The sequence below is a fragment of the Staurois parvus genome, unplaced genomic scaffold (genome assembly GCF_062004578.1).
Source record: "Staurois parvus isolate SC_StPar_1 unplaced genomic scaffold, SC_StPar_1.0 ptg000077l, whole genome shotgun sequence".
Classification (NCBI taxonomy): Eukaryota; Metazoa; Chordata; class Amphibia; order Anura; family Ranidae; genus Staurois; species Staurois parvus.
Genome location: NW_028317873.1, coordinates 5481360 through 5497859, shown reverse-complemented (window position 1 = coordinate 5497859; position 16500 = coordinate 5481360). Strand labels below are relative to the sequence as shown.

Sequence of the window (16500 nt, the reverse complement as noted above, 5' to 3'; positions counted from 1 at the left end):
CTTGCAAAATTTGAAAGAAATTCGGATACCCAGATGTTTTGTACCTCCTGATTTCGGAAAGTACAAGAAAATAGAACTTCATCACTTTTCAGATGCCAGTAGTCATGGTTATGGTCAGTGCTCCTACATCAGAGTAATAGGAGAAGAAAAGATACACTGTGCCCTAGTTATGGGAAAGGCCAGAGTAGCACCCAACAATATTCAGACAATACCAAGACTCAAACTAACGGCAGCCGTCGTTTCAGCATCAGTAAGTCAGTTTCTGAGAGAAGAATTGGAACTGAAAATGGATGAAGAACATTTTTGGACAGACTCACAAGTTGTCCTAGGTTACATAAACAATGAAGCTCGAAGATTCCACACTTTTGTCGCTAACAGAGTTCAAAAAATTCGAAAAGCAACGAATCCAGAACATTGGCACTATGTTGACACAAAGCAAAACCCGGCAGATCATGCTTCAAGAGGATTAAATGTAACAGAATTGAAGAATTCAAACTGGTTCTCCGGTCCAGAGTTCCTTTGGGAAAAGGAGATCATACCCAGTGAAGGTTATACAGAACTGTCTATGGGTGATCCAGAAGTAAAGGTAGTTCAAACATTGAGCACTGCTGCCAAGTGTCAAGATGACATACTTGAATGACTAGCCAAATGTTCAAAGTGGAATCCAGTCATAAACATTGTAGCTTGAATTCAACGCTTAGTAAAAGGAATCAGAAAGAAAGAATCGTTGAATGTAGAGGAAAGAGTGAAAGCTGAAGAAACGGTTATAAGACTCATTCATCAAAGATTCTACAGTGAAGAATTGAAGAGACTTAGTCAAGAACCTAAGAGACTTCCAAACAACCACCCATTGTACAAGCTTAATCTTATTCTGCAGGATGGTATACTGAAGGTGGGAGGGAGGCTGGAAAATGCGTCGCTACCTAACAGAGTTAAGCATTCAGCAATTCTACCCAAAAATTCTACCTTCACAAGATTGATTATCAATCACTACCACAACAAATCCTTTCATCAAGGAAGAAGCTTTACTCAAAGCTGTTTGAGAGAAGGTGGTTACTGGATAGTGAAAGGAAGCAAAGTTATAGTGAAGTACATAAGTAAATGTGTAATCTGTAGAAAGACACGTAGACCTACAGAAGAACAAAGAATGGCTGATCTACCAGCTGATCGTGTAAACCCATCACCACCATTTCTTTATAGCGGAATGGATTGCTTCGGCCCATTTATCACCAAACAAAACCGCAAGGAGTACAAGAGATATGGACTGATATTTACATGTCTAAGCTCCAGAGCAATTCACCTGGAAATGTTGGAAGATATGTCAACCGACGCCTTTATCAACGCCTTAAGATGTTTCATAGCCATTAGAGGTACTGTCAGAGAACTTAGATCTGACCAAGGATCTAATTTTGTTGGAGCAAAGAATGAATTGAACAAGGCTCTAAAAGAGATTGATAAAGAAAAAGTTACTGAGTACTTATTAGACAACAGTGTGATTTTCACATGAATGCTCCACATGCAAGCCATACAGGCGGAGTCTGGGAGAGGCAAATCAGAACTGTAAGAAACATACTAAGTTCAGTTTTGAAAAAGAACGCCGGAAGATTAGATGATGATTCACTTAGGACACTATTCTATGAAGTAATGTCTATTGTTAACAGTCGTCCACTTACAGTCAACAACATCAACGACCCAACAAGCTTGGAACCTCTAACTCCCAACCATCTACTTCACCTTAAGTCTGATTACATACAGCCACCACCTGGCAACTTCACCAAAGAGGATTTATACGCAAGGAAAAGATGGCGAAGAGTTCAATACCTATCAGAGCAGTTTTGGGATAGATGGAGCAAGGAGTACTTAGCTCATCTCATACTAAGAAGTAAATGGCAAACGCCTAGAAGAAATGTTCATGTTGATGACATAGTGTTAGTAAAGGAAGACGACTTACCTAGAAGTCAATGGAAATTGGCCAAAGTCCTAGAAGCTCGAAAGGACAAAGAAGGACTAGTAAGAAAAGTATTGTTACAAATGGGAGACTCAAAACTCGAGAAAAAGGGAAAACGTCTCACAACTCCACTCAAGTTGGAACGTCCAATACAAAAGTTAGTTGTTCTGCTTGAGAGTAACAAAGACACTTGAGAGTTGAGAAACTGATTGAAAATTCCTCAAATTCATGTTCGAATCCTATTACTGAGAACATAGAATTATAGATAATTTTGGTGTGAGTGTAGCTGGCCAGCTAAGACCAGTCCTAGGTTGCTAATATGGTTCACATATATGTGTATACCAAACCTGCCAATAATCTCAGTACAGTATATATGTGCATATGTTAAAGCCAAAAGCAGAATCATTGCTGTAATTTATGTCTTTGATTGTTATATGACATTTATATATTCATTGTGTTAGCAGAAGCAGAAAAGGAAAATATGCCTTTAAGAGTTAGTATAAGGTGAGCCAATCACAGACAGCCTCACACTGTACAGAGCCTTAACCAATCCCAGCCAGTTTCACATTTATGCCTGTGTAAAACTCCCTGCTAGGATTTTCTAGAGACACATGCTCACCAGACAGAAGAGGAAAACAGACAAAGTTCCAGTCAGAGAAGCTTTATGGAAACAGAGAAGGCCAAATAGTTCCACCGAATTTACGAATTTACGAACTTACGAATCAAGTCACTGTAGAGTAATCTAACGAATTTACCGAATCTAACGAATTTATCAAGCTATCGAATCAACCCAATGTAATACGAATTAAACCATTGTAATATGAAAGAAATAAGCCATTGTAAGCAGTTATATGAAGAAGATTGAAGTTATTAAAGAAGTTAACTAAAGTATTCGGTGTGCTCTTTAAACCTACTGCATCCATAGAGCGGCATTGGAGGAATTACAGAGTAAAGTCAGTCTAATCAAACAAAGAAACAGCAATTGCATAATTTTTCTAATGCCACAGCGCACTAGGCACCAAAGGGTGCTGCGCCTGCCACACCCACCTCCTGGAGAGTGTACTTGACTTGGCTAGGTGTGAAGGTGTTTTATTTTCACCAAAAAAAGAAATGTACGGGAATGTAGCAAGTTGCCTTCCAGGGGCGGACTGACAACTCATGGGGCCCCCGGGCAATGGGGGCCCTAGCCAAGCCAAGTACACTCTCCTGGAGAGTGTACTTGACTTGGCTAGGCGTGAAGGTGTTTTATTTTCACCAAAAAAAGAAATGTACGGGAATGTAGCAAGTTGCCTTCCAGGGGCGGACTGACAACTCATGGGGCCCCCGGGCAATAGGGGATCATGGGGCCCCTGTGTCCTTGCCCAAACTCAAAAAAGCCTATGAAAAATGTGCCAGGGGCATCTCATGGGGCCCCATACTGACCCTGGGCCCTCGGGCAGTGCCCGAGTTTCCAAATGGTCAGTCTGCCCCTGTTGCCTTCTGTGGTTGTCCTTGCCATTTTTGTATCTTGTTGAGCTCACCAGCACATTCCTTCTTTTCAGTAATGTAATAATTATTGATTTGGCCGCTCTAAGGTTTCTGTAATCTCTCTGATGGGTTTTTCTTGTTTAACTACGTTAATGATGACCTGCTATACTTGCATGAATAGATTCTTAGCAAATCATATGGATGGTTCATGGCAACAGCTTCCAAATGTAAATGCAAATCTTGGAGTCAACTGCAAACATATTTCTGATTAATTGTTAATTAAATAATATTCGAACTGCTTAATCGTGACCATGGAATAACTTGTCGGTCAACTGTCCATTTACTTTTAAGAAGCAGTGGACTACATAAACCATTCACCCAATTGAGATGTAAATTATCGTAATGGCAACAGGGCCATACCGGGGGGGCAGATGCCACCTGAACTGCCCATTTTTGCTGCCTCCCTATGGCAAAGATAACTGTCTTAGGTGGCTGAATAGCACTTCTTGTTTGTGCATGTGTTCGCCTGCTCACACTGGCACAGGCAGTCATCTCAGTGACACAGAGACTGTTATGTACAGGCCAGGGGCGGACTGACCATTTGGAAACTTGGGCACTGCCCGAGGGCCCGGGGTCAGTAGGGGGCCCCATGAGATGCCCCTGGTACCTTTTTCATAGGCTTTTTTGAGTTTGGGCAAGGACACAGGGGCCCCATGATCCCCTATTGCCCGGGGGCCCCATGAGTTGTCAGTCTGCCCCTGAGGCATAGTGTCACTGAGTCCCTGCCCAGTCATTGAACCTGTCACACCGGTATGAGCAGTGGCTGGTAGCACCGTGTTCAATGACACTGAGACTGCACTCTTAACATGCTCCACTTCACTAAAGAGGCTTGGCTGCTGCCCCTGCCTGGGTGACAGGAGCAGTTGCCAGAAGGGAGCTCAGTAACACTGAGCCTGTGATTTTATCAGGCTTAGCATTATTGAGCTGCACTGAGGATGACCCCCCATTGTGTCTCCGTGAGTGCCACCTAAACTGACCTCACTGGCAAAACAGCCTTGGCTGGCACTTTCAGTCCACAGCCATCCTATCATTTTATCTCTAATATCTTTTGGTAAAATGCTAGAATAATAACACTCTATTAATGCCTAAATATTCATAGACATGCTGCGTGTATACTATATACCGTATTTTTCGCTCCATAAGGCGCACTTTTTTCCCCCGAAAAAATGGGGGGAAATGTCTGTGCTATGTCCGCAGTCTCTGGTCATCTCCTGTACTATGTCCGCAGTCTCTGGTCGTCTCCTGTACTATGTCCGCAGTCTCTGGTCGTCTCCTGTACTATGTCCGCAGTCTCTGGTCATCTCCTGTACTGTGTCCGCAGTCTCTGGTCATCTCCTGTACTGTGTCCGCAGTCTCTGGTCATCTCCTGTACTATGTCCGCAGTCTCTAGTCATCTCCTGTACTGTGTCCGCAGTCTCTAGTCATCTCCTGTACTGTGTCCGCAGTCTCTGGTCATTTCCTGTACTATGTCCGCAGTCTCTAGTCATCTCCTGTACTATGTTCGCAGTCTCTGGTCATCTCCTGTACTACGTCTGCAGTCTCTGGTCATCTCCTGTACTACGTCTGCAGTCTCTGGTCATCTCCTGTACTATGTCTGTAGTCTCTGGTCATCTCCTGTACTATGTTTGCAGTCTCTGGTCATCTCCTGTACTATGTTTGCAGTCTCTGGTCATCTCCTGTACTATGTCTGAAGTCTCTGGTCATCTCCTGTGTAGCAATCCTGCCCACAGAGATGGACACGGTTCAACCATTTTGCTCCAAACCCTCCATCTTGTAGATCCTTCTCCCCCTCTTGGATCATCCCCCTCCCTCTCGTAGATCCACAGTGACATTTGGTCGGTATGTGTGTTGGAAGTGTCACAGGCAGGCCAGAGCACAGCAGGGAGCTCCGAGCTATAAAACATCTCTGAGCTGGGTGCCGGGCGGTCTAAGAAACTGAGCAATCTGGCACCTCGCAAAAGAGCAACCCAAGCCTTCCCCTGAGTTCAAAGACATTCCAGGGGAGTCATAAACTAGATACCACTTTTAAAATCCATTTTCCCCCTATGTCTCATATCTTGGAATATGAGAGACTTACATAAAAAAACAGGCATATCTTCAGATTGGCCACGAGAAGACAAACAGTTTGATATGTCACTCTCCTTGGCTGGAATATATAGGAAAGAAGAAAATTACATCTCTTGAACCATTCAAGTCTGTATTTCATATTTCATATCTAACCGTTCCGCAGATGTGTCTGCATATTAATCTACCTGCGGGTGGAATGTTACTTGTGCCTAGGAAAAGTTATGAGCCAAAATATAAGCTATGAGGGATTTTGGTTCTAGGTTGGGTCTCTGCCCAGACAACCCCTCCCCAAATGAGGCATTGGTCCTTGGCTTCAGAGACACCCCCTGCTGGGGGACTACAAAATAGGCTGTCAGGCCTAAGAGTGGAAGTTGAAGAATTCTCCCGTTTAACATCAGAATCAACTTGGGAGACGGTGCCCTTTTGCTCTGAAACTTGATCTGCTTAACCCAAGGCTGATTGGCAAGTTCTTTAACCCTTTAACCTCCTTTCTGTTACCTCTTTGCTGTGCTATTGTTGTCTGTATATTTATATATATATGGGTTACATCTTTTTTCTGTAAATATTTTTATTGCACCCTTTTGACCTTTTAGTAATAAATCCTACTTTCTGAAAGTGTTGAACTGTTTCTACAGCTCTTTATTGCAAACTACGAATTCCTGCCTCTAAAAGAGCGCTACTGTGTGTGTTTAACCCTCTGTATAACCTGTCTGCGGTGACAGTGCTATACAGACGATTATCTCAACCATCATAGTGTTATTGCTGATATTGCCAAGTTTCCTCTTTCTCTGTACAAAAAGGAGGTGGTGGAAGTGTGAAGGGTTAATTGCATAATTAACCTGACCCAGTAACAATCGCACCCAGGCTGCCGGTACTTCGATTTGTGGTCCATCAGCTGGAAAATCGTTGTACAGGGTGCAGCTGGGCGTGGCATTGTTACGCACGTGCCATCGCAGTTTTAGATTGGCTAGTCCTTAGGTCACGAGTTTGGTGAGAAGGGCTGGGGTCTGACACGCGATCGTCACATCCTGTACTATGTTTGCAGTCTCTGGTCATCTCCTGTACTATGTTTGCAGTCTCTAGTCATCTCCTGTACTATGTCCGCAGCCTCTGGTCATCTCCTGTACTATGTCCGCAGTCTCTGGTCATCTCCTGTACTATGTCCGCAGTCTCTGGTCATCTCCTCTACTATGTCCGCAGTCTCTGGTCATCTCCTGTACTATGCCCGCAGTCTCTGGTCATCTCCTGTACTATGTCTGTAGTCTTGGTTCAGAATATTTTTTTTCTTGTTTTCCTCCTCTAAAACCTAGGTGCATCTTATGGTCAGAATCGTCTTATGGAGCAACAAATATGGTATTACATAAATTCATATAATAATGTGTGCAAGTTTATTGGGGGGGGGGGACTGAAATTTTTCTTTAGATAGCATTCATGAAAAACTAAGCTTTTATTTAGTAATTCATGTATATATTCTTTCTTAAACAGATTCAGGCTGTGTCTACCTGGCCTTGATGGATGCAGACTACAAAAGACACCCAAAAAACAATTACATATCCAAAATATTACAGTATACTCTTGACATTCAGTGGACACAGTGCTTGTCCTGGCATAACAAGCAGTGGAATTCCGAAGACTGTTCTACTCAGAAGGGTACTACAACAGCATTGTTTGTTTGCAGGTGAGGTAGTCTGCAAGTAATTGCTCTAAATAGTAACTTTTGTGAAGTATCAACTTACTAGTGTACTGGTGCAATGGTCCACAAAATAAGGGGAAATCTTTCAATGGGAACACCTGTTGTGGGGGCAACTATCTAAGAGGGAAATTTCCCTTTGGGAACTTTCTGTTGTACCTCTTTGTGAAGGCTCAGCCAGTACAAAAATTAATCTGCGGACTTTTTAAAACATTTAGAAGTTGAGAGAATCAGATTCAGCCAATGCATTTCAGGGGTAAAATACCTCCACCTTCTTCAGGGCTTGAGGAGTTGATATTTAGAAAATCACAACAGAATGCACAAAGGGACCTGTGTTAAGGCCAGGGGTGGACTGACAACTCATGGGGCCCCCGGGCAATAGGGGATCATGGGGCCCCTGTGTCCTTGCCCAAACTCAAAAAAGCCTATGAAAAAGGTACCAGGGGCATCTTATGGGGCCCCCTACTGACCCCGGGCCCTCGGGCAGTGCCCGAGTTTCCAAATGTTCAGTCCGCCCCTGGTTAAGGCTTGATGAAGACTTGCATCTTCAGATGGCACTGTAGGCAGCCAGCTTTGAGCATTTTGTTGTGATTTTATAAACATCGATTGCTCAAGCCCTGAAGAAGGGGGAGGCTTTTTCCCCCTGAAACTTAATGGCTGTATCTGATGCTGTTAACCATGAAATGTTTCAAAAAGTCCTTTGAGTGAGATGCGCAGCACCCTTTGGTGCCTAGTGCGCTGTGGCATTAGAAAAATTATGCAATTGCTGTTTCTTTCTTTGATTAGACTGGCTTTACTCTGTAATTCCTCCAATGCCGCTCTATGGATGCAGTAGGTTTAAAGAGCACACCGAATACTTTAGTTAACTTCTTTAATAACTTCAATCTTCTTCATATAGCTGCTTACAATGGCTTATTTCTTTCATATTACAATGGTTTAATTTGTATTACATTGGGTTGATTCGATAGCTTATCTCGATAGGTTCAATAGATTCAATTGGATTAGGATTACTCTACAGTGACTTGATTCGTACGTTCGGTGGAACTACAAGTAAACACACACAACAGATTTTACACACAGATCTACCTGCATTACTAAACAACAGAGGAACACACAAGTGCATTAAATACCTATTTGGCCTTCTCTGTTTCCATAAAGCTTCTCTGACTGGAACTTTGTCTGTTTCCTCTTCTGTCTGGTGAGCATGTGTCTCTAGAAAATCCTAGCAGGGAGTTTTACACAGGCATAAATGTGAAACTGACTGGGATTGGTTAAGGCTCTGTACAGTGTGAGGCTGTCTATGATTGGCTCACCTTTAACTAACTCTTAAAGGCATATTTTCCTTTTCTGCTTCTGCTAACACAATGAATATATAAATGTCATATAACATTCAAAGACATAAATCACAGCAATGATTCTGCTTTTGGCTTTAACATATGCACATATATACTGTACTGAGGTTATTGGCAGGTTTGGTATACACATATATGTGAACCATATTAGCAACCTAGGACTGGTCTTAACTGGCCAGCTACAGTGGGTGTATTGTTGATAAAGTCTATATTCAAGAGAATACTTTACAAAGGTAAATACAGAGATATACCACAAGGTGCAAACCACTGGTAAGGTTAAAAAAGGAAGGATAGATTAGACGTTTGCCAGAAAAATCTAAAAAAGACCAATGAAAAAGCTTGCCATAAAGCAGAATGGTAGGATAAGAAGAACAGAGATAACAGAAGGAATGGCTAATGACATAAAGCATGTTGTATCATTTGTGAACCATGGTGAAGACAACATTATGTCATGGCATCTATGGCTGCCACTGGAACTGGGTCACAAGTGTTTATAGTTGATATGACCTCTGACAGACGCAAAATCAAGAATTCTGAAGTGTATAGGGCTACTCTGCCCAGAGTCCGCCAAATGCAGCAAAACGGATTGGGTTGTGTTTCACAGTACAGAATTGCAGTATGTTTTGGGTCATTGTCAAAGCAACACAAAACAACCTGCAAAAGCAACTTTTGAAGTAAAAAAAGTGAAATCTTCTTCAATGGTCAAATCAGTCATCTGAGCTCAACCTAACTGAACTTCGATTTCACTTGCTGAACACAAGACTGAAGACAGAAAGACCAATGATCAAGTAGTGACCGAAGACAGCTGCAGGAAATGCAACAAATGTCAACAAAATATTGAAAACAATCATTATATATATATATATATATATATATGTATATACAGTCTAGGTACACTGGTCAAAAACATTAAAGGAACACTTTTTATATGTGAACCATATTAGCAACCTAGGCCGGGGCTTAGCTGGCCAGCTACACTCCTCCATACTTATTCAAAAATCTAGCATCTGGAGAGCGCTTCCTTGTGTTGCTATCAGAAAGGTAGCAGAACAGGTTCCACCAATGCTAGACTTCAATCACGGATTGGATCATTTGAAGGAAAATTACTTTACCATAGTTGCATCAGAATCAGAGCAATCATCATATCAGGCATGTTGTGCTGTGTTCTGGACTAGTGGCTTCTACACACCAAATCATTTCTTCAGTTACCTTGGTTTTTAGTGCAAATGCAACACCAATTCCAAAAAAGTTGGGACGCTGTATAAAATCTACATAAAAACAGAATGTAATGATTTGCAAATCTCATAAACCCAAATGTTATTCACAATAGAAAATAGAAAGCATATCAAACGTTTAAACTGAGAAAATGTAAAAATAGAGTAATTTTGAAATTGATGGCAGCAAAACATCTAAAAAAATGTTAGAACAGGGCAAGAAAGAGCTGGCAAAGTACATGGTACTAAAATGGAAGAGCTGGGGGAATATTTTTTGCATCCAATTAGGTAAATTGGCAGCAAGTCCGTAAGATGACTGTGTATAAAGAAGGCATCTTAAAGAATGTCTCAGAACTAAAGATGGGCAGAGGATCACAAATCTGTGAAAAACTGCAAGGAAAGCAATTTCACAAAACTGTAATGACAACTGTCGAATTTTCTGCTTTTAGCTGTACACGTCTGGGACTGTATACTACTGCCAGTAGATATGTGTTGTCTTATTTTGACAAGGAAGATGTCTCACAGTTTATAAGGTAAGGATATAAGTAGTTCTTTTTGTATCTATATTTGTCTATTTCAAGTACCTTTTGACATGTATGCATATAGCATATACTGTACCCAGTGATTCTGCATATGTTTTCTAAACACTCTCAGAACTTTTTATTTAAAAAGAAAGCATTCTCAGTTCTGTAGCACCCTCCTTGATGGGATGCTAGGATGTTATGCAAACGTAGCTCTTTTTGGCTCCTCTGTATTCTTTGGAGCAGCTTTTGATTTCTTTTGGCTGTTCTGGATTTCACAGGCTGCAGGATTGCTCTGCCCTGCCTTTTAGAGGATTCTAGAACATAGAAGGTTGGGCAAGTTAAATGGGCAGCATGAATATTGTGCTGCGGCCAATCCCTACTGTCACGGGTTGTTAAGGAATGGGTGGTCACCGAGTCCTTAACAACCTATGAGTCGTCAGCTGTCAGCAGGGATCCCCACTGACAACTGAATGTAAAAAAAAGAATTGCCGGCAATGAAAAAAATATTTTAAAAAACTGTGTAGGGTCCCCCTCTCCATCCATTCCAAGCCCTTCGGGTCTGGTATGGGTCGATAATGTCACAAGGGGGCAGGGTCACACACACGTGATGTAACCGGGTGGCCCCACCCCTTACATATTTCAGAACTGTCAAGCTAGCGAAACAGTCAGACGGCAGGACGGAGCCTTTTTTTTTTTTTGGGTCGGCAGTAGTGGGCATCGTGATTGATGTTGGACTTCAGAGGACTTTTTAAAATTTTACTTCTGTTAATAAAGGGCTTGTCAAAGACTGTTTCCTGTCTTTTTTATTGTGTGTGAATGGGTATCGGTACCATGTATCGAATACTCATTCACTTAGGGGGAGGTGGGATCTGGGGGCCCCGTTGCTAAAAGGGGCTTCCAGATTCCAATAAGCCCCCTGCCCGCAGACCCCCACAACCACCAGCCAGGGTTGTGGGGAAGAGGCCCTTGTCCCCACAAGGTCCTTTGGGGGGGGAACCACCCTGCCCCAAAGCATCCCCCATGTTGAAGGGGGGCGCTCGCTCGCCTTTTTTTATAGATTTGCGTGAGGGGTTCCCCTAAAAACCCATATCAGACCTGCAGGGCTTGGTATGGATGGAAAGGAGAACCCCACACCATTTTTTAAATTACTTTTTAATTCTTTCTTTTACATTCAGCTGTCATTGGGGAATCCCGCTGACAGCTGAAACATTAATGCATGGTTTTCACTACTAAAATAGTAGCGATAAAATAACTCATGCTGTATTTTAGTAGCTTTTTTTAGTGAATTATGCAGTATCCTACCGCACACTCGGATGTGGTAAGATATCGCTTAGTGAATTGTGCCCTATGTAGCTATATAGCATATTATTATTATTATTATTATTAATATACAGGATTTAGATAGCGCCAACAGTTTGCGCAGCGCTTTACAAAATGAAGGTAGACATTACAGTTACAATACAATTTGGTACAAAAGGAAACAGAGGGCCCTGCTTTTTAGAGTTTACAATCTAGGAGAATATCAATCTCTAAACCTAAATGTAGATTTTATAATTACTGTACTTATACAGTGTAGTTATACCGTACTCTACAACTTACTAACAATTAATTTGTCTACCTTCTGCATGTTATAAAGCTAAAACTACTACAAATGTTCAAAAGTGGTGCGCTGTTAAATAAATGCAATTCAATAAAGTGCATGAATCAAAATTAAACAAATGTTGTGCTGTTTAAATAAATAAATAATACAATTCATTAAAGTGAATAAATCTATCAATAATTTATTTATAATAAAAAAGTCCACATTAACTCAATCGTGTAAAAAAATAAATATAGAAAAAAAAATATATATAATAGTCCATCCACCAAACTCATGTGCAAAATATTGTTGGGTGAAGACTTAGCGGTGACATCATCACGCCCACCAGGGCACTGGACGCTTTACAATTGATGTGCCTTGTGATTTTACTTGTTTGTCAGCATAAGTCTATATTTTAAATAAATTATTATTATTATTATACAGTATTTATAAAGCGCCAATAGTTCGCTCAGCGCTGTACATTACAAAGGGGGACAGAACATGTGACAGAACAATACCAATACAATGCAAAACATGAGGGGATCGAGGGCCCTGCTCTTTCGAGCTTACAATCTAGGAGGGAGGGGATGGTGGTACAGGAGGAGATAGCTGTGGGGGATGGAGTGGTAGGAAGAGTGGAGGAGGTCGGCAAGTTAGCAGGGGGTGGGGTAGGCTTCCTTGAAGAGATGGGTTTTCAGGGTGCGCCTAAAGGAGAGGAGAGTAGGTGATAATCTGATGGGTTGGGGCAGGGAGTTCCAGAGGATGGGTGACACCCTGGAGAAGTCCTGGAGGCGGGCATGGGAGGAGGAGACCAGGGAACTAGAGAGAAGGAGGTCTTGTGAGGAGCGGAGTGTGCGTGTTGGGTGGTACTTGGATATTAGGTCGGTGATGTAGTTCGGGGCAGTATGGTGGACAGCTTTGTACGTCAGCGTTAGGATTTTGAATTTGATCCGTTGCGCAATCGGAAGCCAGTGGAGGGATTGGCAGAAGGGGGTGGCAGAAACGGAGCGGTTGGAAAGGTGAATGAGTCTGGCAGCCGTATTCAGGATGGACTGAAGCGGGGATAGCCAGCGGAGAGGCAGGCCAGTGAGGAGGGAGTTGCAGTAGTCGAGTCGTGATATGATGAGGGAGTGGATGAGCTGTTTAGTGGTTTCTGGAGTTAGGAACGTGCGGATTTTGGCGATGTTGCGGAGGTGGAGTCTGCATGAGTTTGTTAAAGATTGGACTTGGGGCTGGAAGGATAGGTTGGAGTCCAGAATGACACCAAGTACTCTGGCCTGCGGGGCAGGTTTGATGGTGGCGTTGTTGGATGTGATAGAGAGAGGTTCAGTTTAAGGAAGTGGAGCGACATCCAGTCTGATATGTCGCTCAGCAAGTTATTAATACAGCATCATGAGCGATCCCCTTCCTTTTCATATGCTGTTACGCTGATCCATCTGCCCTTAAGCTGTGGGGGGAGCCTGACGGCGGTGTTGTGAGTGGGGCTATTCGATTTACAACAGGGGCTGCCTGCCCTTGGAATCTGAGGGCTGATCCATCCACCTCTGATTGTAATTTCCTCAGAGTGCTCAGACTTGAGAAGTCTTAGCTTCTGGTAAGAGGCTTTCATTTCTCTGGATGGCACGCACAGCGGTGTGAATTGGAAGCACAAAACCTTTTTTTGCTTATCTGATGCACAGATTGAGCAGGATTTTTTGCACATGAGTTTGGTGGATGGACTAATATATATAATTTTTTATATATTTATTTTTTTACATGGCTGAGTTAATGTGGACTTTTTTACTATAATGAATTATTGATAGATTTATGCACTTTAATGAATTGTATTATTTATTTAAATAGCACAACACTTTGTTTAATTTTGATTCATGCACTTTATTAAATTGCATTTATTTAGCAGCGCAATACTTTTGGTTTATTTATCAGTGTGTATGTAGTTTGGTGAGAGGACACAGTGAGTGCAGCTGTACATTTGATTAATTAGTTTATGAATTTTGCACAGACACCTAATGCAGGATAATATTTTTGTTTTACTACATATGTTCCTTGGTAAAAAAAGATTTTATTGAAGAAATAACCTTTATATCTCTGGGAAAAGCATACCATAGCCATATGGTAAAAAGAGCTCCATGCAGGGAGAAGTATATGTTGAATAGAAATATGACAATATCAGTTGTAAGTCATGGTGTAGGTGATGCACAGAGGTGCTCAAGTCATAATGGAATGTGAAAATAATGAATATAAAAAACTATAAAATGTTAAAGTTTAAAACGATGGTAAAACGCAAACAAAATACTAAAATATCTTCTCCCTTCAAGCCAAGAGTACAATTTGCTAGTATAAATAATATATATTATAATTACTTCCGAGCCACTGAGGTATAATAAATAAATATATAGGTCAGCATGCATCTATTCACATCCTCATATAAATGTGTTTTGTAGTATTGTACAAGAAATTGATTGCTTATTGCTGCGCCCTAAATGTGAGATATGAATACTTCCAGAAATAATGAACCTTCCAAATCAAGTTATTACAACTTCAAAATAAATAAATAATAAAATGTGGGGAAAAAAAAAACGGTAAAAAAAAATCATAATATTGGTAATTTAAATAAGAAATGAATAGTGTCCAAAAAAAGTCTATATAAATTCTATTAAAGTTGATTAGTCAAACAATATTGCAGATGGATTCTTGCTGGATATAGATACTTACAGGCAGGTCCATAAATATTGGGACATCGACACAATTCTAACATGTTTGGCTCTATACACCACCACAATGGATTTGAAATTAAACGAACAAGATGTGCTTTAACTGCAGACTGTCAGCTTTAATTTGAGGGTATTTACATCCAAATCAGGTGAACGGTGTAGGAATTACAACAATTTGCATATGTGCCTCCCACTTGTTAAGGGACCAAAAGTAATGGGACAGAATAATAATCATAAATCAAACTTTCACTTTTTAATACTTGGATGCAAGTCCTTTGCAGTCAATTACAGCCTGAAGTCTGGAACGCATAGACATCACCAGACGCTGGGTTTCATCCCTGGTGATGCTCTGCCAGGCCTCTACTCGAAGTCGGGTTGCTGTGGTGACGTCAAAGCCCCCCCCCAACGCGTTGAGCCACAGGGACACGTGGCTTCGTCAACAATTTTGAAGTTGCTATCATGCATCGCATACTAGCACATTATGAATGACTTACCTGAAAACAAAGCCTTCCACTTGAGCACTGTCATGGCTCCCCGAGGCTTCCATCTGCACCTGGTCTTCCTTCAGGGTTCGCGAGTTGCGGCCATCCGATTGGCCAGGCCGCGATGTCATCACTCCTGCGCATGCGCGAAGAGAGTAGCAGCTGCGGCACGCCGTCCATTGAGAGTGCAGTGTGCATGCGTCAGTGACATCATCAGCGCATCTAGAGTAAATGTCTCCTAAATGGTGCACATTTAGGAGATATTTACAGTACCTACAGGTAAGCCTTATAAAGTCTTACCTGTAGGTAAAATATGAAAAAAAGGAGTTTACTCACGCTTTAAATTATGGTGACCAGATGACCCTCTCCAGCCATAGCTTAGGGTTTTAGTATGGACAGCTAAACACCAGAGAATATACAGTAAAGAGAGAAAAAAGAGAAAAATAGGGAAAGGAAGAAGGGGGATAGGGTGAAGTCTCAGGAGCAGGGGCGGACTGACCATTTGGAGACTCGGGCATTGCCTGAGGGCCCAGGGTCAGTAGGGGGCCCCATGAGATGCCCCTGGTACCTTTTTCATAGGCTTTTTTGAGTTTGGAAAAGGACACAGGGGCCCCATGATCTCCTATTGCCCGGGGGCCCCATGAGTTGTCAGTCTGCCCCTGCTTAGGCATTGTCAAAGCAGTGGCACCACACGAGTATGTGGATGATTTAATGTCTACCTATATTAGGGCTCCAGAGGTCAGCCAAACTGCTGCATATGTTTAACAATCTAATGCATCTTTTACAACAATCTAGGTAAGGCCCATATCAAGAGCATTATCTAGAGATTCTGACTATATGTTCTAAGTGGCTAGAAAGACATTATGGTCACTGATGGAGAAAAAGGGAAGGGGAGTATCTCCTTGGATGCTCTACTAAAAACAATGTGGTGACATAAAGGCCAAAGGGGGTGCAAAACTACAAGTTTACAAAAAAAAAAAAGAAAAACAGCCTAGTATTACACAGAAAGTTTCAGTACTTGCTCATTGCAACTTCATTGCTAATCCTCAGTACATCATACTATTATGAACACGGTCGCATTTTTTGATTTACAAGTATATGTGCAAATGCAGAATTCATGTATATAAATTATCATAACAAAAACATTTCTTTTTTCAGCACCACAAACAATCCCATTCCTGGCATTATAGTTGTGATTGCCGTTATCTTCTACATTTTGTTGATGATCTTTGGTAAAATCAAGGACCAGCATGAGGATCAGAAAAATGCATTTGTGTTTCTCCAGGATAATTCTCCAAATGATCAGCAAAGATATGCCATTATGGCTGATGTAGGATTTCGATCTAGACCAAAGTCAACAGCTAAGGTAATTTAATATTCAGTAAGGTACATATTAATTAAGA

At 41.6% G+C, this 16500-nt stretch overlaps 1 protein-coding gene across 1 annotated transcript in view; it reads left to right on the top strand.

Moving 5' to 3' along the window:
* The window catches only part of PKD1L1 (polycystin 1 like 1, transient receptor potential channel interacting), a gene marked incomplete at its 5' end in the record, with an annotated part of 209426 nt that overhangs the window by 109912 nt on the left and 83014 nt on the right, over positions 1-16500 (top strand). Inside the window, 3 exon segments of the mRNA XM_089669435.1 lie at positions 7028-7220; positions 10248-10331; positions 16256-16463. Coding sequence (XP_089525561.1) covers positions 7028-7220; positions 10248-10331; positions 16256-16463 — 485 coding nt within the window.